The sequence below is a fragment of the Felis catus genome, chromosome A1, assembly GCF_018350175.1.
Source record: "Felis catus isolate Fca126 chromosome A1, F.catus_Fca126_mat1.0, whole genome shotgun sequence".
Classification (NCBI taxonomy): Eukaryota; Metazoa; Chordata; class Mammalia; order Carnivora; family Felidae; genus Felis; species Felis catus.
Window position 1 is genome coordinate 230,406,434 of NC_058368.1, and position 24,285 is coordinate 230,430,718.

Genomic DNA, 24,285 nt, shown 5'->3' on the forward strand with positions numbered 1-24,285 from the left:
ACCAACTTACGGGAATCTTACCAAGAGGTGACCACTACGCGTCCTCTCCACTCCTTCCTTCATGCTCACCGTTCCAGACCAGAACTCACTAGCATCCAGTACAGGAAGTCTGCTCTGCCTTTTGACAGCATCATCAGCAGGAACAGAGTCGACAGAGGCCTCTATGATACGAGCAAAGACGCTTCATTGCCTGTGATCTTTGTCGGGCACCGTCAGCAATATTCCGTAAACCAGTAGTTCTCAACAGGGCTGTGATTTGGCCCCCTACCCCCCTGGGGTTACTTAGCAATATCTGGCACATTTTGGGTTGGCACAACTGGAAGGAGATGCTATTACTGTCTAGTCGTTAGAGGTTGGAGATGTCTCTAAACATCTTACAATTTTAGGAAACCCACCCCCTTTTTCCAACCAAGAATTATCCAGAATATCCACAGACCCAAGGTTCAAAAACTCTGCCTTACTCATGTGTCTTCTTCCCCTTAGCTTCACCCTCAGCCTCCCAGATGGAAGCTTGTAGGGCCAGGGATCGAACGTGATTCACTATACTTCACTGACATTCAAGAAAAACTCAGTGAACAAATGAGCGAACGAATGAGGTCAGGGAGGCATTCTAGGCGAGCGAGGAGGTAACCATTAAGTTAGCACTTACATGATATTTGCGGGTACAGTATTGCATCCTATCATCGGTATTGTTTTTGTCTCTGAGATGTTTTTATCCTGGCCTAATTTCATTCGTTCGCTGTGCACCCGACTGTATATAAGCCAGCGTGGTAGCCACCAGGGGCAATACAATGAGGTCAACATGACGTGACCCCTGCTCCCTGGAGTTTACTTCGCCAGTGGAGAAAACCAGCATGAACCAACCAAGAAGAGAAGTGTAAAATTTCAGTGGGACAAGTGCTACAGATATTGCGTGCCTGCCACAAAAGAAGCCTGAGAAAGGTCCGTAGTGTCAAGGACTAGGCAGTGTCGTCTCCGGAGTGCTGTGACCCACAGATGATATCTTAAGTATCTGTGTTAACGTACCAGTATCACCTGTGGATATTATCGGCTACTTTGTCATCAGGAAAGGGCTTTTGCAGGTCTTAATTCTCGAGCAGATTAGCATTTCCCAGCAGGAGGGAAATGGCCCACGTTAGTAATGGAGGAAGGGAGACTGCCAGGCCCATGCAGGGACCTGCACACGGTGCAGCGCGAAGAAGCAGGCAGGGGCCGACGTACGGGGCCCTTCTGGAGCACAGGGCCGTGAGTGACAGAGTGCAGGTGGAGAGTTTCCAGAAGGTCAGTGAGATGTTCTGGTTTGCTTGAGAAGCCTCGCAGCACTGTTGGTGTGCGGGATAAACTGGGGGTGGGATTTTTCCAGGCTGCAGAGAGCCCATTAGGAAATACCACAGTTTTCATAGCAAGAGATAATGAGTCTGAGGCCCATGGCTCCAGCCACGGGACTGCTTTGGAAAATGAATTTACAGTTCTCTTGTCTGATGGCATGCGGCCTGGAGAGAGACGGGGAGGAGCTTAGATATCATTCTTTTCTTTGCAGGGTTATTTTTTCCCAATAGCTCTTGAAGGAGCAATCCCTCATAAATATTTGTGCTCCTCCAAGGTGACAACGCCTGTCCTTCCTTTCATCAGCATCCTGCTAGATTGGGTAATCTCGATGTTCACGGCAACTCTGTGGATTTTGCATTTCAGAGAAAATGAGACAAGATTGAATTTTCTTTCGTGAGAATAGGGTGATTTTAGTTCTAAGGGTCTTTTGCCAAAAATATTTGATACATCCCCAACTGCTAAACAAACATGAAAAATGCCGGGATCCAAAGATGATTCTTTGTCACACACTTCCTGCCTAAAGTTCTGGCTGGGTTGTGTGTGAAACCTGCAAATACAAATTCTCCTTTCTGGGAAAGATGTTCTAAAATAAGAACAGGAGACCCAGATGTAGCAGGAAGGAGGCTGGGAGTCCTTGCTGCAGTTGGGATGGCTCATTCTCCATAAAGTAAAGTTTCCTTTCGTCCCTTCCCCCCTCTTTGCTAATTCAGGACTCTCCCCCTTCTGTTTAACCATCAAGGATGTATTAAATCACGCAATAGGCAGTAAACCTGAAACCTCAGATATTTCGGAGACTCAGAACATAAATCGGTCAAGGCATATTGAGAAAAACTCAGTGAGTTTTTCTACACATGTAGAATAAGGGGTGAAGAAAAGGTGTTTAAAACTCATCCACAAACGTGTAGCTCTGGCATCGTCCAGAATGCAAATTTTAAGTAACAACACTACCTAAGCCACTTGACTCTACTCTGGGAAATGAAGATACTCAGCTGAATTGACGTTTCTCACCTAAACTTAGTGCCTTCTGCAGTTTACATCCGGACTATCAAAATGTGTGTCCTGTTCCAACCAATCAGGATTACTTCTCAAACCTGCAAAGGGGGATGATAGCTGCTTTTCCTAACTCAGGAAGTATTTTACACGTCTTACACACTTCTACTTGAAGTTAAAAAAGAAATCTAGACCAAGTCTTCTGCTTTCTTATTTTTGTATCCACCTACATAGAATGAATCTGAATGTTCTCATAACCTGAGGAAATACACACTTCCCGTGACCCTAGTGGATAAAAACCTTCCTGGAGATTCTGCCTCTGAGCACAGTCCAGACCTCTGATGCTTGTTCAAATGGAAGTCAAACACTCCCTGAAGAGCATGAGAAAATTCGAGCGTGCTTGGTTCTGTTATGCCAAAGAGGACAGTGTCCTTTGCACTATGTCCTTATTCCTCCCTTGTGCCCATACAAATTCCACCTCCCATAACCAGCCCTGAGGACCACAGCTCTAAATGGGGCGGGCCCTGCTTCATGCAGCAAGCACAGGCTATCGGCTCATCGAAGTCCAAGGTGGTTCTCAGGCTTCCTTTCAACAAATTGGGAGGGCGCCCGGGTGGCTCGGTCAGTTAAGGGTCTGATTCTTGATATTGGCTCAGGTCATGACCTCATGGTTCATGAGCTCAAGCCCCAAGTCAGACTCTGCACTAACAGCGCAGAGCCTGCTTGGGGTTCTGTCTCTCCCTCTCTCTCTGCCCCTCCTTGCTTGCGTTCCCTCTCTTTCTCTCCAAATAAATAAATTAATTTAATAAAAAAAAGGGCAAGTCTCTCAAGCTCTCTGAACCTCAGTCTCCTTATCTATAAAGTAGAGCTAATGATAAGCCCTGCCTCCCAGAGTCATGGGGAAGGAGACTTAATCGGCCACTAATGTTTATTGAGCAACTACTAAGGTTTATCACTCTGTGTATTAAAGTTGGATGATTTATGTAAATTTTCAAAACCCAGTTAAGATTTTAGCTTACTAGGTTTATACATGCGTCATTTTCTGAATCCACTAATTGGAGGGCATTTTATTGGTCATTTTAGGGGATTTTGGTGGAAAATACTAAATCGTTTTGGGACAAGATAAATATGCCAGTAAATACAAATAAATGAATATACTGAAGATACAGAAAGATAAGTATTTTATATCAGACCTTGTTTAAAGAAAATATCTGTCTGGAATTCCAACCAGCAGACTTTGATTGGCATGATTAATCCCTATGGAAAACTTAAAACAGGAAAACACAAAGGGTAGTAGAATAATACAAATTAGGAAATGTTTTATGCCTGGAAAGTATTATTTATTATACCTCAAACAGCATAAATCTTTATGGACATAAACCTCCAGACAGCTCATTGTATTTGACATCGTAGTCATTAATTGAATGAATCCCATGTGACTTGCAAAAGCCAGAGAAATGCAGAACATAACTAATTTGGAAGGAATTTGGAGGAATGGGCCCAGGGTGGGACCAAGTACAATTTGGAGACCAGGTCATGAAAGAAAAGAGAGGGATTGTGTTTAAGAACTTGTTGAGGGGAGCCTGGGTGGTTCAGTCAGTGGGCCATTGGACTCTTGATTTTGGGCTCTGATCTTGTGGTTTATGGGATCGAGCCCCACCCAGGGCTCTGTGCTGCTGACCAAGTGGAGACTGCTTGGGATTCTCTCTCTCGGCCCCTTCCCTGCTTCCACATGCAGCCTCATGCACGTTCTCTCTCTCTCTCTCTTTCAAAATAAATAAATAAACATTAAAAAAAATGGTTGAGAGCATTTATCTTTCTCTGGGTAAGACCTTTCCTTTTCTGTTCTACCACCTGACTCTGGGTCCTGGAACCCTTACAGTGAGGTTGCCTGAAGTTGTAAATGGACTTTGCTTGAACATAAAATGTTTTGCTTTACAAAAGTCAATGGCATAAAATGTCTGTGTGTGTGTTACTGATAATTTAAAAATTATACAAGTCCCGGGGCGTCTGGGTGGTTCAGTCGGTTGGGCGTCCGACTTCGGCTCAGCTCATGATCTCGTGGTCTGTGAGTTCGAGCCCCTCGTTGGGCTCTGTGCTGACAGCTCAGAGCCTGGAGCCTGTTTCAGATTCTGTGTGTCCCTCTCTCTGACCCTCCCCCATTCATGCTCTGTCTCTCTCTATCTCAAAAATAAATAAACGTTAAAAAAAATTTTTTTAAATAAAAATTATACAAGTCTTGATATAAAAACAGAAAGTATGGGGCGCCTGGGTGGCGCAGTTGGTTAAGCGTCCGACTTCAGCCAGGTCGCGATCTCGAGGTCCGTGAGTTCGAGCCCCACGTCGGGCTCTGGGCTGATGGCTCAGAGCCTGGAGCCTGCTTCCGATTCTGTGTCTCCCTCTCTCTCTGCCCCTCCCCCGTTCATGCTCTGTCCCTCTCTGTCCCAAAAATAAATAAATGTTGAAAAAAAAATAAAAAAAAAAAATAAAAATAAAAACAGAAAGTAGTTGCCACTGAAAAATACATAACAGACGTGGCAGTAGTCCTGAATTAAATGAATTTTGCCTTCTTCTAATGTCTGTGTACCAAGAGACAGACATGCATTCCAACTCCTGGTTGTTTGTAAGAATGAAAATGAAAACTGCTTGGTTAGTGCGGCATCTTGGTCAGGAGGGTGGGGCCACCTAAGTTGTAATTCTGGCTCCGTGGCTTGGTCGTCTCTGGGATCTCGGGCAAGTTGCTAAAGCTTTTCTGGGCCACCGCTGCTGCGTGGATAAAATCGGGGTTCTGATGGTGCCACTCTGATGGGAACGTGGTGTGGAGTGGGTAAGGTACCCAGAGCGGTTGCTGGCACACAGGACTCACTCAGTAAACGGGAGCTCTCAGTACGTTGACTTCTTGTGCAAACAAGAGTCATGTCAGGGCTTATAGCCAAGTCCTACTATGTAAGGAGATATTCTCCCTGATTAAGAAATCTGTAATTGCCTCTAGAGGTAGTGGATAAAGTATTACCTCCATACAATCTCTGATCACTCCAGTGCAATTAAATCTAGAAAGAGTGCCTAGAAAGAGCACCTGTTTATCTGAGAGCGGTCTTCAGTTCGCTGAGCTCATTTGCTTTCTGTGGCGCTCGTGGTTTCTCACGTGACCTCCTTTTCTGCAATCTGAGTCCACAGAGCCCAACAAAGCCCTGGAGAAAAGACTGGAAATGGGTGTGAAGGAGGTCTCTCGAAATCAAGTTCAAGAATGAAAACTTCAACGATAATTTCAGACAGTGAAGGGCATGCTGAATATAAATGTTCTCAGTAACATCAATGCCACCAAAGCAGTATTTTTTTCATGAGCATTGCATCCTGTTTTACTATACTCTTGTTAAGGTATAAAATAGAAAGACAGATGACAAATTTAAATGTTGGTATCTTCCCCAAATTCTGTTGTAAGCATTTTTTTAAATATATAGCAAACCATTAAGGAATTCTGTGATTTGTGTCTTTAAAAGTCTTTAAATAATGCATTTGAAAACATTTACAAAAGGAAAAACTGTTACAAAAGAGTAAAAACATTTTCCCAAATGACAAGCGTTTATGCTCATTGAACGTAACTACCGCGTCACTTCATTGAAATTCTAAATTTAAATCTTGCAAGATAAACTTTCTAAATTTTTTTTTCAACGTTTTTTATTTATTTTTGGGACAGAGAGAGACAGAGCATGAACGGGGGAGGGGCAGAGAGAGAGGGAGACACAGAATCGGAAACAGGCTCCAGGCTCCGAGCCATCAGCCCAGAGCCCGACGCGGGGCTCGAACTCACGGACCGCGAGATCGTGACCTGAGCTGAAGTCAGATGCTTAACCGACTGCGCCACCCAGGCTCCCGCAAGATAAACTTTCTATTCCAATACGTATCATCTCCCCTTCCCCCAGTAATTGTTCATTATGCAAAAATTCTTTATTGAGGTTTAGATCACAGCGATGGGAAGGACCATTCCTTTACCGCTGTTCCCCAACCATGTTCCAAGGTGCCCCAGGACGACGCAGCAAACTCAGAGGGGCTCCTCAGGATAGTTTAAGTTTTCAAGGGAAACAAAACATCCGTCAGACACCAGGAGAAGCATGAACTTGAGTTGGTTCAGTTTCTGAATTCGGTTGTGTCACATTCCTTTTGATGACGTCATAAACTTGCAGATGTGGATGTTCAGAAATTTCTGTCACGGGAAGCAAGCGCCATGTGAAAATCAGTGCGAGAGGAACAGGAGGCAGCAGTGTCTGAGTCCGAGGTTGGAGAAGCAGGGCCGCACCCCAAAGGTGCTAGCTTCTTAGGACATAGACAACTCTGAAGTTATTCGCACCGGGTTCCTTAATAAATGGAGGGGTCGGGCAATTCTTTTGGCCCAGGGACACCATGAAGAACTGAAGAGGACCCCGTGTGCCAATAAAATTGGAAACCTCTGCAGTTATATAAAGTCGGGCTCTGCCCAGTCACTTCCCACAAAGAAAAAAACAAATGGGTTCAAACAATTAGATATTAAATTAGCATTCTTCAAGATCCAAGTGATTTGTTTCCTTGTGGCTTCATTTCACAGCTGTGCATGGAACTTAAACCGTTCTTCTAGTGAATAAAGAAATGCTTAATGAAGAAATCATAATTCTTAATTAGTGAAAAAGATAAAAGAAATGTGTGCTTTTATTATTTGCATAAATAAAACTATTCTTATCTGCCATTTGCTCTTTTCTCTGGTAATCAAATGTATTCCATGAGCCCTGTCGGCCATCCTGCCCGTTTTAAATTTGAAAGGTCTATGGCAGCAATAATAGAAAATATCTTTAAACTCATTGCAAACTTTTCAATTAATTTTCAAATTAATCACAGCCATTCTGAGAGTTAGGCGGACCTAGAGGTAATAAAAGCCGAGTCTAAGTCTTTATCAATGGGTAGAAATTAAAGGTAATGGGACACTGTTATCTGGAAATGAATACCTTCTTTTTTTTATGATGGCACTTTAAAAAGAAGCTTACTGGGGCGCCTGGGTGGCGCAGTCGGTTGAGCGTCCGACTTCAGCCAGGTCACGATCTCACGGTCCGTGAGTTTGAGCCCCGCGTCGGGCTCTGGGCTGATGGCTCAGAGCCTGGAGCCTGTTTCCGATTCTGTGTCTCCCTCTCTCTGACCCTCCCCCGTTCATGCTCTGTCTCTCTCTGTCCCAAAAATAAATAAACGTTGAAAAAAAAAAAATTAAAAAGAAGCTTACTAATACATTCAGTCGTACAGATATGGAATCTTCCAGGATAATGGTATATAGCTGGCCTGTCTGTACCCCTTTCACTGATGATCTGCAGGGATTACAGGGATTACTAATAAATATCCATTGTTGGTTACCTTACTCAAAATGAGGGATATATGTATCATTATATATATATAATATATATTATTGTATAATTATAATATATAATGATATGATATATATCAATAATATATATATTATATATATACACACATATGTATCTTCCACATTTTATATTTAGAAAAATCCAGACCAACAAGTAATGTGAAGTAGGATAAAAGAAAATGTCTTCACCTGGAATTCTTTTGCATTTAATGTCTAGTAATGAGAAATAATTGTGAATGGCCACTTGGACACTGTAGTTCTCTTTTTCTAGTATTAAGGCTTGGCTCAAGTATTCATAGCTTCTTTATACTTCCTTTAAGGGCAAATGGAAACAAACCTAGCTGGGTGTGTTTGGGTTGTTTTCTGATGCAGGCACTAACAACTGTTTATAGTTCTTTGCTTGTTTGTTTTTTTCCTTTTCTAGCAGCTAAAGAGCAACAACACCCAAAAGCTTTCCTCCCATTCCTGATGCGTTTCAGTCAGAATAACAGCAGAAAAATGCAGGAAGATGTAAACCCCAAAGTCATTCATCAGTACTTATATTCGAGGGTCAGATTGGCTGTCGCTGAGATTTTAAAATAACCAGCCAAGTATACAAAAAAACAAAGAGGTAGATAGAATGTGGCTTCATGGGGACAAAGCATCTTCTCTTCTCTTCTCTTCTCTTCTCTTCTCTTCTCTTCTCTTCTCTTCCCTTCCCTTCCCTTCCCTTCCCTTCCCTTCCCTTCCCTTCCCTTCTCATTCGTGGTTCTGATATCATGTTGACAGAGCTTAACAACACCACTTCAACCCCCCAGCGAGCCACTTCTCCAGACACAGAATGGAACATTGATCTCTGGCACCTACCCTTCCCTTTCTGGTATCCCCTGGATCAGCCCCGGGGGTCAAGAAAGACAAGAGGAGAGCCTGGTGTTCTTTTGACCATAAGCAGTTTCACAGACCATCAGCATCACGCAAGGCCACCCTGACGATGATGGATCAAGACAAAATCAAGACCCCTCCGTAGTCATGTCTGAAAACTGACAAATCACAAAACTGATGGAAACAGCCACCTGTCCAAGCTGATTTGATGACTGCTCTTTCTTTACCAATCACAGTTTGAGCCTTGCTGTAGTCTTCCCTCCTTCTAGATCTTTAAGAATCTTTAAGATACCGAGTTACATCCCGGCAGCAGCCAATCCAGAACCAGACCCTGCCTCCAAAGCCCCTAACACAAGCCCAGATGCTGTAAGTCTGCTTTAACACCATCTTATTGAACTACCCTGCAATCCTGAGGTGGGGCTTCTTTTGTTAGAGCCAATAAGAGGCAACCACAGATGCGATCCTGATAGGCTTGGCTGGATTACATTGACATGTCTAGCAACATGCTTTTTAAAGTTTACCCTTCCAGGGGCACCTGGCTGGCTCAGTTTGTAGATCATGTGACTCTTGATCTTGGGACTGTGAGTCTGAGCCCCACATTTGCATGTAGATTGCTTAAAAAATAATATCTTTAATTAAAAAAAGTTTACCCTCCCTGAATACCACCTTCTTATAGCACATGACCCCATGCTTATCAGGAAATTAATCCCTAACACAGTTAGAATAAGTGTTTTTTTTTACTTCTTACACAACATGCTTTTTCAATTAGGTAATTCTTCTCCAACATTATTGCCTACTACAGTTCAGAGGCACAAACCAAGGTTTGGAACTAGAGTGTGTGTGCATTGCAGAACAGACTTAGGGAGGAGATATCTTGGCCGAATGTAACTTTGAATAAGCTTTGAACCTTAACAATTGACCACCAGGTTCCATGCACTAACTTACCTGTGACCTTGGTCAGGTCACTAAACAATCTGACCTGGGTTTCTCAGTCTACACAATAAACATGGGAAATGCTAGCTGAAGTGCCCTCCCATCCTAAAATATGAAGAAAAGCCATCAAAATGCATATATACAAATTCTGGAAATACTAAGTCGCTATTACGATTTTTCACGATGGTATAATTATTTCATAATGTTAACAGTAATTATTTCTGCCATCCTTTGGATGGATTTGAATCCAGCATTACTGAAAAGGAAAGAGGCAACCAGATGTCTTTAAATGCAGGTGTGGCATTTCTTTAATATCTTTTCTTCAGCGTACAGTCATTGCTTATTTATAGTTGTCTTCTCTGCTAAAGTATAAGTGGTTTGAGGTCAGGACTCAATATGCGTATCTGCAGGACCTAGAACTTCTCCTGGTTCATAAAAAGGCCTCTCAAACACTCCTGGAAGGAGACCATGCGTGGGTGCTATTTTCAGAGGATTTGTTACTCATTTTAAAGAATGCCTTCAAACATCTTTCTCACTTGGTGCCTCTTCTAGACTAAATTGCGTTTCGATTCTGTAAGATTTTCCTTAAAGGGAGTCTCTCTGTTCAGTGTTATCTGAAATACATTGAGTTGTCATTCTTTGAAGAACTAAAATGAGGTGACAGACATGGAATCGTATGTGCGAAACATGCTAGCAACATTCCCAGGACCAAGGTCAACAGTGGATATCACTAGATGCCCACCGTGGACTCTGCGTAGCAATCAACCCTCGAGCCTGTACTCACAACTTACATTCTAAAGAGAACGTGACAGGTGCCGTGGGACAGGTTCTTGCTTCCAGAAACATGGAGACCAGCACGCAATCTTTGGAGATGGGTTCTTCTAGAATGCATTTACCCGTGTCATTTTGGTTTTCGGAGAGGTTCGGAAGTTTTCAGAAACAGAATCATTAAAAGCTCTTTTTTAAAGATTCTTTTCACAGAGAACTGTCAGATGATATCGTTATTTAGTTTATAAGAAAGCACTCTCCATTCTATAATTTACACACAGTATATTGCTAGGCCATTTTTAATAGTATTTAATATTAAGTTTCCTTTAATACGCATATAGTAAAACTTTCTGAGGGTGAGCAAGACCTTTGTGGCTTTTTCTCAAATACCTAATCTAAACGGGAGGCAGGGGGCACCTGGGTGGCTCAGTCAATTAAGGGTCGGACTTCGGCTCAGGTCATGATCTCACAGTCCGTGGGTTCGAGCCTCGTGTCGGGCTCTGTGCTGAAAGCTCAGAGCCTGGAGTCTGTTTTAGATTCTGTGACTCCCTCTCTCTCTGACCCTCCCCCGTTCATGCTCTGTCTCTCTCTGTCTCAAAAAAAATAAATACTAAAAATTTTTTTTAAATAAATAAATAAATGTGAGGCAGAACCCTGATCTCTGCCGATACTGACAGAGTAAAAACTATTGCTCTAACATCCTACAATCATGCCCTCCTCTCATGGGTCTTGGGTGTCAGATCCTTCCTTCTGTTCCCACTGGAGGTGCACAGGTCCAGATTTTTCTAGGAAGCATCACGGACTGTTAATTTTAAAATGGGTACATAGTCATAGAATATAAACATTTTCCATAAAGTCATTATGGCTTACACGGAAGCGTTTATGGGTACTATTTGTCCTTTGTTCCCTTGGGCTATTACCACCAAAGACAGCCTGTTAGAATTTCCAGGGCAACTAAACGCCTATGTGTATGAAGTTGAGTTTTCCTTGTGGAACCTATTTTATTGAAAATGTCTAGTTGTATTAATAGATAAAAGCGAGTATTCTACATTTTATTGAGACTGAATAGGTATTACCATATAATTGATAATATTATTTGCAGTCTAATGGACTTTTAGGATATTTAAGCCCTTGGTAGAAGCAGAAATTCACTGGTACTTAAAATACATGAGATTAAAAATGGTAAATAGCAGCATGAACTCTTGCCAATCATTTTACGTTATCCCCCCACCCCCACCCCCCGCCTCGATTCCCAATAAGCTGGACTCCAAGAAAAAGCCCTTTGCTTGGCTAAGATTTACTTAAGGCACCCAGCACCTGTAATAGTTGGGAAATGAGCAGTTTTCTCACGATTTTGCTGTTTCCGGTTCTCTGCTTCAGCAGCCAGTAGAAAACTTGCTAGTCGAAAGTGTCCCTCCTTGTTCTGGAATAATAGATGCCAGTCCCTGGAAGTGGGTCCTAGCCTGGCCAGTTCGCCCTGTGGTCCCCGGGCAGGGCGTGACGGATGAGGCCACAGGAGTCACCAGTTCACGTGAGCAGAGGAGGGGAGAAGGGCCGGCTCTTGCCTTCACACTCTGTGTGCACCTGGCCCTGTCCCCAGCGTGTATCCCCACCCCCCCACTGCCCAGCACCAGCAGCCTCGCCAGGGTCCCCCACAGGAGCCACTAAACTCTCTCCTGCTCCATCCGCACCCTAGAGGGTCTCAGCCCTGCATCCAGAGGGACCTTTCGTAAACACAGCTCCATCAAAGTATGATTTATATACAATAAATGCACTGTTTTAGGCTGCAGTTTCTGAGTGTTGACAGATGTATACATCCATGTAACCACTGTCAAAGCGATTCTCCAAAAACGCGAATCGGACCACAACATGCCAGTGCCTCTGGTCTCTCTCAGAGCAGAAGCCAGACACCTGCCAGGACTGAAGAATCCTGTGTGATCTAGGGCCTTACTGCCGCTCTCCACATGGCCCCAGGACCCACGCCACTTCCCTTACTGGCCTTCTCCCCTCTTGCCTGATGTGCTAATTAAGCACATTCCTCTTCAGGGTCTTAGCGCTGTTCTCCCTTTCAGGAACATTCCTTCCACCATGCACCACCTTTAGGTCTATGCTCCAGGGTCACCTTCTCCGGGAGGTCTTCCATAGCCACAGAGTTTACAATAACAACCCCTGTACCGCACGTCTGTGTGCATGCACACACACACACACACACTCGTGTTGCCTATGTCTGTTTTATTTTCCCATTACACCTGTATTCGTTTCCTGTGGCTGCTGTAACAAAATACAACAAACGAGGTGGCTTAAAACAACAGGAATTTATTCTCTAACAGTTCAGGAGATCGGAAGTCAAGTGAAGGTGTCAGCAGAGTGGGTTCCTTCCAGAAGCTCTAAAGGAGAAACCGTCCATGCCTCTCTCCCTGCCTCTGGTAGTTGCCGGCCATCCTTGGCATCCCCTGGCTTGTAGCCACATCACTCCAACCTCTGCCTCTGTCTGCACAGCGCTTTCTCCTCCCTGTGTCTCTCTGTGTCCTTTTGTGTGTCTTATGAGGACACGGCCATAGGATTTAGGGCCTGTCCTCGTCCAGGAAGATGAGGATCTCATCTTGGTCCTTAATTATATCATGTAAAGACCATATTTCAAATAAGGTTATGTTCTGAGGTCCTAAGTGGACATGAATTTTTGAGGGGACACCATTCAACCCAGCACACGCTTCACACTGACAAATTATGCATTTTGCTCTCTTGATAACGAATTGCCAACCACCGTTAGGAAGCTGCTCCCTGCAACAGGAACTTTTGCTGCGTTCAGTACTGAATTTCCAGTGGCTAGAGGCACAGTGGTCACTCCGTGAACACTGGCTGGGGGACTGAGTGGTTTATAGCTGAATCTGCCAAAGCAGGAAGTCAGGCGGCCTGCAGGGATGCAGTGAGAGGCGAAGGCCGCAGGTTAGAGAGGCGGGTGTTTCAAATAGACAAACAAGCCGGTTGGTAAGTCAGAGTAAATCGCTAGAGGAGTCAACCTCATGACCAGCGATCACAGGGTGGATTCTCAGAGGCATGAGTTGGAGGTGGTGACTCTTAGGATAGTCCAAGCAGCTCCCTCCACCTCCTCGGAGTCTCGCCAGCGGGATGGTCTTTTGTCAGCTTAAAAAGGCCATATGTGCATTTGTTTCCTGTGGCTGTTATAACAAATGGACACAAAGTGGATGACTTTCAATAACACAGATTTACTCTCCTTTAATTCTGAAGGCCAGAAGTCTGCAGTCAGGTTCACTGGGCTATCATCGACGTGTCAGTACGGCCATGCTGCCCCCAGAAGTTTTAGGAGAAAATCCTTGTACTTGTCTGTTCCAGCTTCTAGAGCTGCATTCCTTACATTTCTTGGCTCATGGCCCCTTCCTTCATTTTCAAAGACAACAATATAGCATCTTATTTCAGTGGTATGTCTCCTTCTTCTTATGTACAAAGTACATTTTGTCAAATAAGGTAACATTTACAGGTTGGAGGGATACCTTTGGGGACATTATTCAGCCCACCAGAGGGATCCTAACTAGAGACCAGCCATGGATCTTGGGACAAGTATAGAGAGTTCCAGATTCTTCCTTCCTGCTTTCCCAGTGCAGGAAGTGGTGGGATTCTGTGCTTTCATTTAACTAACAGGAATGACTCATTTTCTACCCTAATTAGTTTCTCTGCTGAGGGCAGGGCTACTTGTAAGGAAAGGGTCCAATTTGAAACAAGCAAGTACGTCGACCTTACGCTCATAACATTTGAAACCCCCCTCTTTTTTGTACTTGATGTTTCATTTATCGTATCGTCATAGATGATCTGTCTGTGCGAGTTGCCTCAGTATTTTGTGAAAAGAGAGGGTGTAGTTAATAATGCAGATTTAAGATAAGATGAGGATCGTCCCCAGGAGGGAAGAGCTGGCTGGTGGTCCTTGACAGCATTGAGTCCCTGTGAGCTGAACACATCTACAAGGAGCACAGTGGCTGCTCCATCAGAAGACAGGTCAAGAAATCATGGGTCAGTGAGTTAATGCTACTGATGCAGTTTGGGTAATTACATTTTCCCAAAATGTAAAGCTTGGAGAGAGCCATTTCTTTCTACAAATGAAAACAGTTGAACTTGTTTTCTAGACAGTCATAATTCCAATGCTGCTGTTTCTCTGAAAGCAAAGATTTGTTTTCTAAATGTGATAAGCCATGTAGGGCAGCTTCTGGTTTGGGCTACAAAATATCCAGGAATGAGGACCAAGACACGAATGCTTCCATATGTTTCTCATTGGATAAGATCTCGTTCGTCAACAAGAATTAAAATACTTCTGTTTCGTCATAAAAATATCCACCTATCTAACGTTCTTATGACCACCACGTCTGCACCGCCAACCTTATTAACAAGACCACATCAGAAACAAAACAGCTCACCTCATGGCTCTAGATGCCAAAGTTAAAGCCGATGAGCTCTTTAAAACCTTTAGTTAGGGGGTGCCTGGGTGGCTCAGTCGGTTAAGCGGCCACCTTCGGCTCTGTTCTCACTGTTCGTGGGTTCAATCCCCGCGTCAAGCTCTGTGCTGACAGCTCGGAGCCTGGAGCCTGCTTCCGATTCTGTGTCTCCCTCTCTCTCTGCCCCTCACCTGCTTGCATTCGGTCTCTCTGTCTCTCAAAATAAGTAAACATTAAAAAATACAACTTCTGGTTATAGTTCAGAAGTTTAAAGAGGTGGAGATTTTCACGTTTTTTTTTATTTTTTTAACGTTTTATTTATTTTTGAGACAGAGAGAGACAGAGCATGAACGGGGGAGGGGCAGAGAGAGAGGGAGACACAGAATCGGAAGCAGGCTCCAGGCTCCGAGCCATCAGCCCAGAGCCCGACGCGGGGCTGGAACTCACGGACCGCGAGATTGTGACCTGGCTGAAGTCGGACGCTTAACCGACTGAGCCACCCAGGTGCCCCGATTTTCACGTTTTTAAGTAATGTCCATTTAGCCCTGCCCCACCGGAAACCACTGAGGCTGCAAAGTGGGCAGTGTCCCTCCAACATAAAGAATCAAAGTAAGCAAGGTGTCTCTGACACAAAGCTTTGCTGAAAATCAAATTTTGAGTTCCCAGAGACTCTGGCCCTGAGGCCCGTTACAACGCAGAAGTAAACGTGATAAAATCTCGTGACGGCACATCAACTCTCCGGTTTCTGTGCCAGCATAACATAGTAACGGATTTCAAACTGTTTTGCTATTTAGCTCTGAGCTGAGCGCTTATAATTTTAGCAACTCAGATAGTCCATATAAGAGTGAGAATTTTGTCACAATATTGTTGGTCTATGTGACAAGTTTTAATGGAGAAAAGGTTACATTTGCATATTCTCCAGTTCCATTAACATTTCTAAAATGAAGCCCAGTAACAAATGAGAGTTATGAGTTCGCTCCGGTAGAAAACTGTAGATGGTTCTTATTTCTGAGTCTTTACTCCGTCGTCTAGTTACATACGACAGCTGGCGTGTCTCAAGGGTCCACACTGCGTGCCAGATACTGCTCCAAGGGGTTCGTATATATGATTTCTGATCATCCCACCAATACTCCCAGGTAGGAATTATTATCTCATTATGAAAGATGGACTCAAAGCAAAGAGCACGCCAGCCAGTGGAAATTCAGCAGGAAACCAGACGCAGACAGAAGGAGCCCAAGGCTGCAGAAAGTGTTCATGGTGGGTGGAGCAGGATTCGAACCAACTCTGACTGCATCCAAAGAACTTTTGCCCACCATGGCACTCTGCCTCTGGAGGGGGTAGGGGGCAAAACAAATCATTTCAAAGTGGCACATTTTCAGGCAGAATTTTTAGTATAAGCTAAAGCAGTGTCTCTCTTTACACTTATGTTCTTTCGTGTCAGTATCAGCTCTAATGTCAATAAACCCATCAGTAACAGGTTATTTTTAAAAAATTAAATGGCATTATATAAATATTGTAAATATATACATACGTCCTTTAGAGCAGTCTTAGGGTAACAATCGCTCGTATATATCTATCTATTGCTCCTAATACCTTGCCAACCACTTTCACGTTCATTATCTCATGTGTCATTTCAAAAGATATCCCATGAAGTAGGTGGTATTATTTGCCACATTAGATCCATGGAAACCAAGCCCAGCAAACAGTGAGGGACTTGAAGAGAGAAAGCCGGATGTTCAAGTTTGGAAGGCTTTCCTAGCCACTCTCGTGCCAAAGCCTGTGTGTCCATTCTACTAAAATAACCCAGGAGCAAAAGACTTCAAAACATGCTTGCTCAACACAAGTGATCAGATACACTTCATGTTTGGACCAGAGTTTCTCAGCCCTGGCTCCAATGACAGTTCGGGGATGGAGAATTTTTTCTTGTGCACTGTAGGATGTTGACCCGCATTCCTGGCCTCTCCCCACTGGATGCCAGGAACATCTTCCAGTTGTGACAACCAAAAATGTCTTCGGTCGTTGCCAAAAGTCTGCTGTGGACAGTGTTTTATACATATTTTTTTTAATTTTTTTAAATGTTTATTTACTTGAGAGAGAGAAGAAAGACCGAGCACAAGTGGGGGAGGGGCAGAGAGAGAGGGAGACACAGAATCTGGGCTCCAGGCTTTGAGCTGTCAGCACAGAGCCCGACGCGGGGCTTGAACTCGGGAACGGCAAGATCATGACCTGAGCTAAAGCTGGACGCTTAACTGACTGAACCACCCAGTCGCCCCTAAACATATTTATTTTTGAGACATTGTCTAAAGAAAGAATCCTTCTTCTAGACGTTATTGCAAGGCAGCGATTACAGCAGCCAACACAGTTACGTGGTTAAATTTATCTATTTGAAAGCAGACAGCCGAGTTTTATTCTGGCTCCACCACTTAAGTTGGTACCATCTGTAAGTCAAATTTCCTCCTCTGTAAAATGAAAATAAACCACAGAAGGCTACTTAAGGATTAAAGAGTTAAGGCGTCTGAACAGGGAACCATGGCAACTGACTTCTAGTGCGCTCATGTTGTTTCTTAAGGTTATTTTTCTGGCTGTTCTGTAAACCTAAACAAATCTGAATGTTCTTAGATTTCTTCTCCACAATAGTCACTGCAGACCAGAAACAGCATTTTTGCATTTGTGTGAAAGGCCCTTCGTGATCTCATCCCAAACTTGCTTTCTAGCCCTGCCTCTACTATCCGGCCTCCCGGGCAGGCTTCCTCCACACAGCCTGTTTCTTAGCCATTCCCCAGCTAGTCTGAGAATGTACCTTTTCCAAATGCACCAACCCCTCCGCAGCCCCGAACCTCTCCCTGTGCTGACCCTTTATTGGTATGTGTCTTTTCCAGAACATCTTTGTCTTGTGAGCCACTCCTTGTCCTTGAGGATTAAGACCCTTGTGCAAGACCATATCATATGCCAAATTCTGGTCCAAATGAGATGGACATTTTACTTCCTCTGGGCCTCCAGTTCTTTCTCTGGAGTCTGTCTCCATGGACAACAAAAAATCCGAGCGATCTAATTTAAGCGAAACAAAACCATTCTGGAAAAAGAGACTTGGATGTAAATCGTTCCCCCCCCAACTTATTGTTGAGGGGGTACACCTTTAGCATCACTCTTGTGAAATTGAGGAAGGCATTTGAAAACACTAGTAGTATCCTCTTAGACAGCACCTGCTGCTGTGGCTAAGGCTGGGGAATGCCAGTTAGAATAAACCGGAAGCGAACTGCTCGGACGCACAATCCACTCCAGCATGATTCCTGGAAAGCTGGTTTAGGCTAAGAAACATCAAGTCATTTTGAACACTAATTTACCGTTGTCGTAAGTCTTACCCGGCTTTGTGATCTCCCTCGCCCCCTTTCACTCTGTCCCAGAGTCCCCCCCCCAGGGACCCCACTTTCACATGTTGTCATTGCACCAGAGGAGGATTGGAGCACGGCAGCTGAGGAAATTTCCTCATGCTGTGGGAAAAACCCTTGTCCCCGTGAAGCTTACAGCAGAGAAAGGGCGGAGTGATGAATCATCGTAACAAAAACGATGGAGGGGAATTTCAGCCAGTTATAAGTGTGGTGGATGAAATATGGCGGTAGTAAGATGATATGAAGGGTCAGGCTTGTTTGCCTGGAAGCTTCTAGGAGCTGCCCTCCGAGACATGCGAACTAAGACCTGGTCAAGACAAGAGAGCACCATGCAGAGACCTGAGGGAGGAGCCTCCCCCAGAGTACCAGGATCTTGAGATGGGAACAGCAGAAGTGTTTTCAATAGGAAGGAAGCAATTCAGGAAACTTGGTGCAGGAAGCTCAGGAACAGGGAGGAGTCCTCTGTGTGGGAGGTGGCTGTTGTCCTTGGTGCAGTGGGAAGCCACTGGAAGGTTTCGGTGACAGAATTACTGATGCATGGTAAAGACTGCACAGTTTGGCAGTATGGAGAGAGAGAGAGAGAGAGAGAGAGAGAGTGTGTATGTGTGTGTGTGTGTGTCTGTCTAGGTGTGTCAGGGGAGGGGGGAGCATTCCAGAATGACCAATTGGCCAGAGAAAAGATGTCATTAGAACTGAGGAAACACTCCCTGCCCAGATACTGCCTTCACTCTCCCAAAGCACATTTATGTAACGTTCATCATGTACCGGGGATATTGTATGCTCTAGGGAGCAAACATGACCGAAAGGGCTGCGGTCCTGGCCTCAGAGAACTTACCACAGTGTGGAGACGGAGGCAGCGATGGGAGGCGGTCCACAACAAAATGGAGGCACTACCGCTAGGCGTTGCATGGATGGACTCAATGAAGGCCTCCCTGAGGGAATCACAGGGAGCCCGGGGTCCTGAGTTTGAGTGAGAAACCGCTGGGCCAGAGCCGTTCCAGAACAGAGGTGGGCGAGAGCACCGTCCAGATGTCTGCCAGTGCAGGGAGCCCAGGGAGGCAGCGGGACGCAAGGCTGGCAAGTCGGGAGATGGCAAGCCAAGCAAAGGCCTCACGAGCCATGGGAATATCCTGGTCTTTATCCCGAAGACAGCGGGAACCACTGAAGGGCTTTAAGCAGGGAAGCGGCCCGATTAGTTTTGTGTTTGTGCCCAGTTCGATGCCTTAGGTAGGAAGAAGGGTGCGTGGGAGGTGACTGGCTTGGTCAGCGGGGTGAAAGGTGAGAATCAGGTCTGGGAAAAGAGTAGTGGGGCAGAGGGGATGTCTGGGATTCCAGAGTTTTCAGGGGAAGCTGAAGAGCCTTTTCCCCCCTAGGCTCATGATTCCTTAGAAAGTGCATCTGCTCTGAGTTTGGGCTGTGTGTGTGTACATGTGCCTGTGTATATACATGCATCCACACAAACGAACCCGTGTGTGTGCATGTGTGCAGAGGGTCCCTCAGACTGTTACCCTAGAGATCTTGTTCCAAAGATGTTACTGATATATGCCATATAGAGCGGTTAGCATCCGGTTAATAAAATAGGCTCAAATGAATTCTTTACTAATCACTTTCCAATAGCACAGGCTCACCCGAATTCATCTTAGCCATCCAGTACCTATAGGACACTGCCAATCTTAATGTATAGGGTATTCTGTAGATTTTTATTTCATTTGAACAAAGAACACAATTTTACTTGGCTGCTATTCTGAGCAGAGGGGCTGTGGGTGCTAGCTCGATGTTGCAGAAGTGGTTTAGAATCATTCGAGAGAAGGACATTAAACTTAAAGTAACACAAGCTTCCTGTGTTCTTAATCTGTAATTTCTACTTTGATCACATAGCCAAAAAAAAAAAATGTAATAATTTGTCTGTTACCAGCAATCACTTATGGGTAGTTTGTAGCAGATGTATTACTGTACTATCTGTCCTTTTGAAAACATGTGTGGCTACCTAAAATTTTATGTCAATTTATTAACTACTTGATGCACATTAAATCAAATGCTTGATCTTGCCAAGAAAAACTAAGCTAATTCAAAAGGAATCCCATTGACGATTGTCTTCAGAGCCGTGAAGGGAGTGCTAACACGTTTTCAAGGTTTGCTTGACAGCCTCTATGGGTTGTGATAAAGGAAAGATAAAGAGAACAGGTTACAATCTACGAGGACGCTTTTAACCTTTGTCTGTTCCTTCTCTGCCCCATTTTTTTGTGACTCCTCTTCTCCAACGACAGCACTGACCCAGCATCAACAGGATGGATGCTCTTGAGCTGTTTCTCTGGGAGTAGAGTGGTTATTGCCAAGCTATCTCGTTTGTCTTTCCCCCTATCCTTTGGATAAATAGTACCCTTTTGTGGCACGTGGGGTCACCTTTTTATCTGCGGTCTCAGAGGTTGCTTTTTTACTTCTCTGTTAAAAATGGGTTCCCTGCTACAGGAATAGAATCCATACAATTGGCCCTGTTAGCCCCATGTCCTAGCTGGTTGAGCCGATTGACTTCATAAAACAATATTCATTTGCATGGTACAGTCAGTCTTGTGTTTTAGGGTGGACTTAAATGTCTCAGAGCATGTTTCTTAAAATTAAATAAACAACCATCTTCTTGGAGTAGCTCAGATGTGAAAAGAAGCTTGGAGGAGAAAAATGTACAGTGAAAAAATATATATTAACATTGTATGAATAAACCCAACTCTTGAACTTCCTTTTATAAATTCTTGTTCCTCCACTTTTCCCTCTGGAGAATCGTTTAAAGAAGAGATGATGATAACAGTAACAGTAATAATAGAAAATAATAAAGAAGGCATCAGGTTCTATCACAACATTTTGGATTTTGGATTGGACCCCATCCAGTTATATTTTCTCTTGTCTGATAATTTAGCTAAATGCTGTCCTTGAATCAGACTGTTGAAACAATATATTAGAAAACCAATGTGACCTTGAGGTGCCTGGGTGGCTCAGTCAGTTGGGCGGCCGACTTCGGCTCAGGTCATGATCTTGCGGTCCGTGGGTTTGAGCCCCGCGTCGGGCTCTGTGCTGACTGCTCAGAGCCTGGAGCCTGTTTCGGATTCTGTGTCTCCCTCTCTCTGCCCCTCCCCTGTTCATACTCTGTCTCTCTCTGTCTGAAAAATAAAATAAACATTAAAAAAAATTTAAAAAAAAAAGAAAACCAATGTGACCTTATAAATTCTCCATTTAAGCCCAAATTAAAAATGTGTATATTAATAAAATCATGTGACACTTTAAGTCATTTTTTTTCACAATCTTCATAAGCATGTAACTTCAGTTGATACATTTAAGGTTTTATATATATAGAGTGTGTGTGTTCAGCATACGTACGTACGTGTGTACCTACACACACCTCCAAGCCATCAACTTAAGGACGTCTTTTCAGATTCTTTTAAGTGAATGTGCATGTATGAAAACCAGACCGGCTATTTGTGAAATAGTTCCGCGTAAACTCAAGTACGTTTCATAAATGGGTTAAGCGCGTGTTAACACTGTGGTAGGATTTCTCTCTCATGTTCTCCTGCCTTCTCCTTGTTCAGAGAATTTGGATGGAGAGACCCAGAGCTACCGGAAGTGATCCAGATGTTACAACACCAGTTTCCTTCAGTCCAGTCTAATGCTGCAGCCTACTTACAGCACCTCTGTTTCGGAGACAATAAAATTAAAGCCGAGGTAAGCGCTACTTGGATTCTTAAGCGACTGGTGGTAGACTCGTCAGCACCGAGGTCTATAGAGTAGTGTTGAAAGGGGAAAGGAATAGGAAAAGCAAAGTTATGTTTCCAAAATTTAGATCCAGATGTAAGACCGAAATGGCACCTTCTGATTAACTGGCGTGTGTATGCATAGTCTTCTTTTTTAATATTTGGATACTGAGAAGCAGATGACCAAATATACCTTCTAGTATTAACACAGGCAAAATGGTCAAACGCTGGACTTTTCATGTGATTTGCCTTCCTCTTCCCAATATCATCCCTGGAGTTATCTCTGCCTCTAAATCTTCAAGAAATAAAAAGCATCGTACGTTGTCTCCTCAACTTACAAGATTACTGCAGTCACCTGTGATATCATCTCTCCTTTCTGGAAAACTCACTTACAGGATGAGAACTCTAGGCAATAGATAAGCTTTGTGTTACAATCAAGGATTTTGAGCCATTTACAGAATGACTAGGGAATATAACACGGGTGGATGTGGTCCAGGAAAGAATATATTGTCTGCACCCATTATGTAAACAATTGTTAACATGCTTGGTGTTCTTGGACTACTTTGTATATACACTGTGCTGCGTGGTATTTCTAGAAAAATCACAGTGGTCGGCATAGCTCACTCTGATTTTTTAGACAAGGGACACGTATTTGCATTAAGCTGCTGAGTAATCAAATGTTTTAAAACAATTTGATAAGCTATAAAGAGTCCTCTCCCTAGCATGGGAGCAGTTCTGGGGATCAGTCAAAATCGGTTTCAGAGTGGAAACAAGAAATTTAGAGAGATAATTGCAATTTATTGTAGATTTTGCTTGCTTGCATTAGTATGGATATAGCCTGATGGCTTTTCATCATTTCTTTCTATCTTCCACTGGGACTTAGAGGACTTAGCAGAAAGGTCACGTGTCTTTGTGGATTGAATAAAGGGCAGTGGTTCGCAGCCAGGTGTGATTTTTGCCTCCCAAGAGATAGTTGACAACATCTGGAGACACTTGTGGTTGTCACAATTGGAGAGGACCGTGGCGGCGCTATCAGCATGTTATGGGTAGGGTTAGGGATGCTGCAGAACTTCCTAAAATGCACATGCACCGGGCAGCAACCACAGCAAAGAGTTATCCAGTCCCAAATGTCAACAGTGGTGTCAACAGTCACATAAAGAAAAATATTGTTCATCCAAGATAAGTTTAAAAATGCCAAAAATACTATTAAAATTATATAAAATGATCTACAAATAAAGCAAAGTTAAATTTGAGTTCTGTCCCCAATGGAAATTCTCTCAATCCTTCTATGCCTTTAATAGAAAACCAAAGAGTCACTCAAAATGAAGGACAGATTTCTGATTAGGGGATTACAGCCCATCATTTTTTTCAAGGTCACCACTTTGAGGGCTTCTTTAAAGGCCAGGGAAGCATTTTATTCCATTGTTCACATAAGGTTGGATCAGGAGTGTTGTGATGCACGCCCCCAAAAGCAGGAGTGTGGTTCCGATCTCAGGATTGATGACGCCCTGTGATACACCTGGAAGGTACGGAAAGTTGGGTGACTCACCTAACGAGGCTTATTGGGATGGTCGGCATGGCTCCTAAGTGGGACTGAAAACGTCTTGAGAGTAGGAAAGGGGGTTGGCTTGAGTTTTTGTGGTGATTATAGGGTGGAGCCAGTGTGAGGGTTCTCAAGTGTGGACAGGGGCTGGCGTGATTTGAACTTCCTGCTGATGCCGAAAGAGGAGGCATCCAAGCTTTCATATCACCTTGCTCAGATGTGGGCAGAGCAGGAGAGGGAGGCTTGAAAGCAGTCAGAAGCCAGACATCCAAAAGCGGAGTCTGAACCTTTATTATAAAGGGTCGTGTGGTCAGTACAGACAGCATGGCCTGGGGAAGTGTGAAGTCACTGGTCCCACTGGCTCTGTCTACGTGCTCCTTGGACTGGCCAAAGCCTCTCAACAGCAGTGACTGCTGGCAGCTGGCCACAGACTTGGGTGTGGCCCCATCAGACGTACCTCTCGGCCCCGCGGTGGATCCGAGGTGGCACGATGTCGGGGGCGTTGGGGGGGGGGGGACCGGGACACGCGTTGGCATCCAATAGACACATCCATCTCCCAGTGCTGCTTCCTTGCTCACCAGCTGTGCCTCCTGGAACAAGCCTATTGTCCTTCAGCCCTTAAAATAGAGACGCCGATACCTGTACTGTGGAGTCTTTGTGGGGCTAAGTGACTTAATGTATGCTGGCCGCTTAGTGGTAACATATTCATTCATTCATATTCTTTTTTGGCCAGGAACAGTTAGAACATTCAAGTTACTTTATTTTATCTTTTCGATGTTCATTTTAAGTTATTTTACTCTATTTAAAATACAAGTTATTTTATCGTACGTATATATATATATATATATATGTCTGCATGTGTACGTGTGCTTATTTTCCTAATTTGCCGTGGGTGCCTGTGTCC

General features: G+C 44.0%; 1 protein-coding gene across 2 annotated transcripts in view; it reads left to right on the top strand.

Annotated features, from left to right (window-relative positions):
* The window catches only part of CTNND2 (catenin delta 2), a 938,925-nt gene that overhangs the window by 665,445 nt on the left and 249,195 nt on the right, over positions 1–24,285 (top strand). For both annotated transcript variants that reach the window (XM_045038764.1, XM_045038766.1), the window contains exon 10: positions 21,677–21,809. In XM_045038764.1, coding sequence (XP_044894699.1) covers positions 21,677–21,809 — 133 coding nt within the window. The remainder of the gene's footprint in view (positions 1–21,676; positions 21,810–24,285) is intronic.